The 7038-nt window shown below is 46.8% G+C and overlaps 1 protein-coding gene across 1 annotated transcript in view; it reads right to left on the bottom strand.

Annotated features, from left to right (window-relative positions):
- GBE1 (1,4-alpha-glucan branching enzyme 1) overlaps window positions 1-4820 on the bottom strand; it is a 138336-nt gene extending 133516 nt beyond the window's left edge. The window contains exon 1 of the mRNA XM_053935256.1: window positions 4694-4820. Within this exon, the coding sequence (XP_053791231.1) occupies window positions 4694-4785 (92 nt within the window). The 5' untranslated portion in view covers window positions 4786-4820. The remainder of the gene's footprint in view (window positions 1-4693) is intronic.
- Window positions 4821-7038: the final 2218 nt, after the last annotated feature.

Genomic DNA, 7038 nt, shown 5'->3' on the forward strand with positions numbered 1-7038 from the left:
TTGGGAATTTTTTTGTTTGTTTTTTTTTTTTAAGCGAATTCTTAGAGATCTGAATAATTTATATTTGGGTCAAGGCTGAGCAGTTCACTATATAGACACTGATTTCCCTTCATCCCAAAGAAGACACTCCTTCCTTGACTCAGGATCGAATTCAGGCATTCATCAAAAGAAAAAAAATTACAAAAATTCTGTTTTCTCCATGAATACCATTTGCAACATGCCCAGGCATGACAAAATATTGAAAAGGGAACTTGACCAGAAGTCTTTCTTCCTCCTAGTCACTCATTTAACTATGTCAGTCCATCCTCCATGCTTATGGCATTACTAGGTCCTACTATCACATTTTCAGCATTACTTCTTTAGAGAAACCCTTTGTTCCTATCAAAGCACTCATTCAACATTTCTCGAGGCTTTATGCAAGAGAGAAAACAATTGTCTAAAACACCAAGTTACACTTTGCAGGAGGTGAAAGGAGACAGTCCTTGAAAGCAAGAGGAAAATTTTCAGAACTTGAGGCAACATCACAATTCATTTCATCATGGACCTGGCAATTCTCAAGGTGAATCAGGATAATCATATTACACTGCAGAATCCAGCCTGATGCGACTAAAGCCTGTCTGGCCTTCAGCAAACCACTCCCTCTGACAGAAACAAAAAAAAAAAAAGAATGCACAAAGATCTCAGTATTAGTTACGCTGCTGTGGAGACCTGGTGACCATCCTGTGGGTGAAGGAGCGCGGCACAGGGCAGGAGAGGCAGATGCAAATCCCAGCAAGAGAGGCCTGCACTTGCTCAAGGCATAGATGAGCAGGAACACACTACAGCCTCTCCAGAAGGCAGCTTTTTGTTCCTGGACTGCCATCTCCTACCTATGGCACACAGGTAGGGCCTGAGAGATGGGCTTCCTCACAACAGATGTACAAAAGCTAACTCAAGCAGGCACAGGCTGCTCACATCTACTCAGTTTTAAGCTATCTACAGGTACAGGTAGTGGTGAGTGCCTAAAGAAAACAATGAGCCAGGCTGCACTCCAAGGGAGACAGGGAAAACAGACCAGAAGCAACAAGATTATAGCAAGTTAAATTACAGTATTAAAAAAGAAATTTCTATGATTTGGGTAGCCAAACACAGGGAGAGGCTGCCCAAAGAGGCTGAGGAAACACATTCTCAGAGACCCAACCCAACAAGGCCCTGAGCAGCCCAATCTAACAGCAGAAATGGTTGGTCTTTGAGTGTGAGAATAACCAAAGTCACCTGTTAGCCTCTGACAGCCATGGATACACAGCTACAAAGTTCTCTACTAACAATCACCTGGCCATGCTAATACAGTGTCACTGTAAGAGAGCAGACAGACTCAAGCCCAAAGGGCAACTCGGCAACTTGCTGATGTCACTGCCAAGATTAGGACCCAAATCTTTTATTTCCCATCACTTCTGCAAAAGAACTTTTACTGAGCAAGATAAAGGGAGGACTGTTTCACATCTTACTGCACAAGGCATAATATAAGGATGTCCACCAATAAATGTTGTTTCTCAAGCATCCTTAATCCTCTGTCAAAAGCCACAATTTTTATTTCTTTAGGCAATACACAGTATGATAACTATAAGCTGTTAAACTTCCATAACTCCATGATGAATTGGTTTAATATTAAGTAAGGTCAATGTCATTGCAAACTCTAAGAAAGAGGTTCAGACTACTACAGAAAATGCATCCATGTATATTGTATTTGATCAAGTCTCTTTCACTTCTATTTTTTCCCAAAGCTTCCTAAGCCAAGCAAGTAAGATACTTTTAGTGCTACAGGGTGCCAGGCACCAAATCTGCCTCCCATGCCCTTTATCAGGCAAAACTCGACCATCTAAACTGCCTGCATTTTTGTTATCTAAACTATTCAAGTGGGGAAAAAAAAAGTCAGTGGGCAGGGGTATGCAGAGCGAAGTTAGAGGAAGTCAGACAGCAGTAAAAGAAGGAAAAATGAAGGGATTGTCACTGGCTCAGCAGTTGAGTACCATCATTTCTATTCAGTTTTCCTACTCTACAAAACTAAATTGCCAATATATTCCTTCTGTCCTACCTATGATGAGGCCATGGCAAGTAGCTGATAAACAATCAACTCTTAACTCACAGATTTGCTTAACAGCACATATTCCTGGCAGCTTTATCACAGCCTTTTTCCTGCACCACTATGGTGTAGAAAACCAGATCCATTGAGTTATTTAACAAGCCTCATACCACAGTCATGGGTCATATAACCATCAGTTAAATGCATCAGGACCCTTCAGCCTGGAACAAAGATCACATAGTTCCACACTGCTAAGGATTTCTGACACAGTGCACACAGCTGCACAGGGCTGTTCACCACCTCCCCCAGGAAAGGAACTGGACATAAAGTAAGCAAATGCCATATAGTGGAGGCCCCAAAGAACCTGTTCTTCACAGAAACAGCAATTAGGCTGCAAAACTCCTTTCTCCTGGGCACTCTTGACAAAATACACCCAAAGCCATTACAGACTGAATCACAACTCATAGAAACCACAATGAGCATTGCATGCAGACACTAACAGGCATTTTCCTGTACTTACAACTTCCCCTCCCTGGCACTCTCCACCATCCACAGGATGAACTGCTTCTTTGGGCTTAGAATAAATCATCCCGTTCATCACAGATTGCCACAAGAGTTTTCCTTTATTCTGAGTTAATTAACAGGATACGTGCTTCCACAGTAATTCTATGGCAACTGACCAATTGGAGGCTCAGGAGCCAGAAAGTGACAAGACAGAGACAGGACCATCTGAAGCTCTATGCTACAGATGCACAAACCTGAGAAGGACAGAAAAGTTTTGCAAACTCAGTGTACTCAGTACAGCCATACTATCCTCAGAAATACAAACATCACTATCCACAATATGACTGTTTTGATGGCAGGCACATTCGGGGAGCCCAAATGTTTTCACGAATACTTTTATTAAGAGCCAGATCTGCCCATTTATTAATTCCTACATTCTGGCTCCCCACTGAAAAAATTAGGTGTTTTACAGCATTACATGTATAGCCAGGAGCTTGTCAGGAACCACTGTATAAAGCTCTCAGTTGTTCTGTCATTAAGAGATTAGTTTGAGAAAATGCTCTGCAAGTCAGCCTAATAGTTTACTCAATCCTTAATCCTATTTTACAAGATCTAGACTTACCACTATTCAATACCAGAACCCAAAAGGACACCTGGTAATGTTAAACCATGTAGAACATGGGAACAGGGAAAAAAAAAAAAAAAAAAAAAAAAAAAAAGACTGAAAAATAAAAAAAAATTATATTCCTTCTTACATCCCTCACACAAGAGACTTTTCCAGACTTCTGGGACACAGGGTATTGGTAAGCTCTACAATTATTTTGATTGCCAGAGGACCACTAGTGAAACACAACATAAATGTGCAACATAAAAGCTCCCAATGACTGTGTTCAATCAGCGGGTGAGGTTTCAGCAGCTTTTCCAGGCCAGCAGCCTGGCTCTGCAGGATGCAGGCCTCCTCTTGCCCAGGCTGCTACTAGCAAGCTCTCACCCAGGCCCTGAACAGAGAGGGTTGGTGTCACAGTTCCCAGCGAGAGGCACAAAAAAAGGGATGCTCAGCCCAGCAACCTGGCACCAACCTAATGCACACTCTGCTACTTCATGCATTGCAGGTCTGCCGAACAGCTGAGCTGGCGGTTCAGGGACACCTCAAAACATGCGCCTGCAGGAAAATTCTCTGGAAAGACGAGATTCAGGAGCAGTTTATTTACAGATTATTGCAGCTAAACTCTTTTGTTAGCAATATTAGCTCAGTGCAGCACCTCCATGTCCTGACACCATCCAGCTCTGGGATCCCCAACAGAAGAGGGGCACTGACCTTTTGGAACGAGTCCAGAGGAGGCCACCAAGCTGATGAAGCATTTCTCCCGTGAGGAAAGGCTGAGAGAACTGGGATTGTGCAGTCAGTGAAAGAAAAGGCTTAGGGGTGACCTAATGGCAGCCTTACAGTACCTGAAGGGAGCTTACAGGAATGATGGGGCTAGACTACTTAACATGTAGTGACAGGTCAAGGGGAAACAGGTTCATGCTAGAAGTAGGTTCAGATTAGATATTAGGAAAAACTTTATTGTAAGGTTGGTGAGGAACTGGAACAAGTTAGCCAGTGAAGTTGTGGTTGTCCCATCCCTGGAAGAGTTCAAAGCCAGGTTGGATGCAGCTCTAAGCAACCTGAACAAGTGGAAGGCGTGCCTGCCCACGGCAGGATGCTTGGAACCAGATGATCTTTAAGGTCCCTCCCAACCCCAACCCTTCTGTGATTCCGTGATTCTCGCAAGTTGTCCCCGGCTGCGCCCCACGGGCCCGGCTGGCCCGGGCGCCGCCCCCACCCCGCCGCTCTCGGGAGGGCCCGCGGGCGCAGCGCTGGCGCCGAGGCGTGCCGGGTCCGCAAGGGACGGCCCGGGCCCGCCAGGCCGGCGGGGAGGTCCGCGGGCGAGGCCTCCCTGCAGCACCCCGGCCCGGGAGGCCTCGCCGAGCCCCGGCCGCGGCTCCGCCCGCGGCGGCGGCGCCTCCGCCGGAAGGGAAGCGGAGCCGCCCCGGCCGAGGGGAGGGGAGAGCGGCGCGGGGGAGGGGACACCGCCGGCCCGGCGCCCGCAGAGGCGGGCGGGCGGCCGCTCCGCGCGGCGGTACCTGCGCTGGAAGTCCGTCCGGAAGGGCGCCAGGTAAGGGTCCCGCTCCAGCAGCTGCTTGAGCCTCGGCGGCTCCGTGCTGGCGGCGGCCATGTCGCCGCCGCGGGCCCCGCGTGATCCGCGGCGCCGCTAAATACAGCCGGGGAGGGGGCCGGGCGGGCGGCCGGGCGCCCCTGCCTCTCCCCGCCCACCGCCCGGGGCCGCCTCCGCCGCCTCTCCCCGCCCGCGATGCGGCGGGGCCGGGGCTCCGCTGCTGCGGGAGGGATACCGGGGGGGCCCGGCTCGGTCCGGCAGCCACGGCTCGCCGCCCGCAGGGCGGGAAGATGTGCGAGTAAGCGCCGGTCTCCGAACGGCGTGTGGTGACAGCAGAGGAAATAAAAAAACTTGTGATTTAAAAAAAAAAAAAAAAAAAAAAAAAAAAAGCATTTGCGGGAGCCGATCCGCCCGGCAGGAGGGGGATGTCTGCCTGCCGTGGCTCGGCTGTCCCCCAGTTTGTTTTCTTAGGGGCTCTTTGATGTCTTTTTCAGCGTGTCAGCTGCCGGGTGAACTCTGTGTTCCCACACACATAAAGCCCACCGCACACCCCAGCCAAAATCAACACCCCCCCAAAAGCAGATTTGGCATCATCGTGAGTGCTGGAATAAATTTCTGGAGTGTTTGATAGGGTGCTGATGTGCTCATAGACAGCTCAGCAAAACAAGACTCTGGGGACATCCATGAGTTCTCATAAACACCGCAAAATGTTGCTTTATCAGACACATAAATTCCAAACGTGGTAGGATTAGTTCAACTGATCCTAGTGCAGCTCGAAATGCTGAATGGCACAGGTAGATTGCTGTGGAAGTTTTTGACCTAATAGCAACATGTCCTGTTTTTGGATAGGCCACCAAATAACCAAGGCAACTAATCACCAGCCTGACCATGCCTCCAGGCCAGCATTGAGCACTTTTATTTAAGGTCCAGCAATTTTGCTTTGTTTTGATATGTAGTGAGAAAGTTTATTTAGAGGCCTCTTTTGAATGCTTTTCAGCCACAGTTTAGAAACTTTTCAGCTTCTAGATACCTTAACTCGTTCCCACAACCATCGCCAAAATTGTTGTCCTCAGTTTGAGACTCATCCCCCTATCTTGGCTTCCTCTGAATTTAAGTGCTGTTTCTCCTTCCTGTCTGCCAGATGACTAACAGCACCGTGTCTGATGAACACTAACAGTTCATTTATTACTTCTCCCAAAACTGACTACAGTGAAAGTTTCCATAATGATTTGTTTCATCCGTAGTGCATGTACACTTAACTACACTTTATTTTCTTCCTTGTAGCAGTTTCTAACTATACAGGGAGAAGTCCAAGTACCTTTGTTCTTTTTCTTCTTACGGAGTGCAACAAATACTCTGTCCTAAGACTTTGGGGCAATAGTCATACTGTTTGCTGGAGCAGTTGCCCTAACAGGAGGCCCAAGGAGTTTTGGTTTGAGTTATTGAAAGAATCATCATCTATGCTGTAGCAGAACTACTCATCATATCCTGCTCTGATAGATCAAAATTTCTTTTTTTTCACAGTGGCCACAATTTCTTCAGTCACTGGAGACTGAAAAACTGGTTTTTAAATTACCCAGGCTTCTCAAAACTTGCTGTGTGGCAGTGATTTCAGTGCCTGTGCTAAAACAATGTTTAATAACTCTTACCATCTTCTTTTTCCTTCTTTCCTCATACTGTGTGCGTCATATTCTTCTGCAAATTCTCCTCACTCTCACACTTAAATAGCTTGGTCAACTAAAAGGAGAAGAGACATTCCAGCTTATTAAGAGCCAGGAAATTGTGTTTTTACAATAGTTGCATGTTACATGTGCTGCTGCTTTGGGGCTTCCAGGTGTTCAGTACTGGAGAGGGCACCTGCTGGTTGAAGTGGAGGTGGGAGAGCGATTCTGCAGCCTCTGAATGCATGAGTATTGGAAACAGGAGCTTCAGTCTTAGCACAGTTTCTTTGGTTTTATTCATTGTCAGGAAGCCCAAGCAAGTTCCCAGCATTGTTACTAGCTTTTCATCATGAACACAAGAGAGACATCTATAAATGAGCATTAGCAATTTGTGTAGGAATGTAGCTGTGACTTGCACCTCCCTAGAGACAGGGACCCCTTCGTAACATTCATTTTAAGTAGAAATGACACAGCATCCAGCCTCGCACACAAGCAACCTTGAACTTCAGGAAGTTGAATTCTGCAGATAGAGCCCTAGTGATATATTTAACAGACTGTGCACCAGAATATGAATAAGCATACAATTTCTTTCTACTTATGTTTCATTTTACAACTTGGGCATGATTTTATCTGCCTGCTTTGTCCCAAGTAA

The sequence above is a fragment of the Vidua chalybeata genome, chromosome 2 (genome assembly GCF_026979565.1).
Source record: "Vidua chalybeata isolate OUT-0048 chromosome 2, bVidCha1 merged haplotype, whole genome shotgun sequence".
In the NCBI taxonomy this organism is placed as follows: domain Eukaryota; kingdom Metazoa; phylum Chordata; class Aves; order Passeriformes; family Viduidae; genus Vidua; species Vidua chalybeata.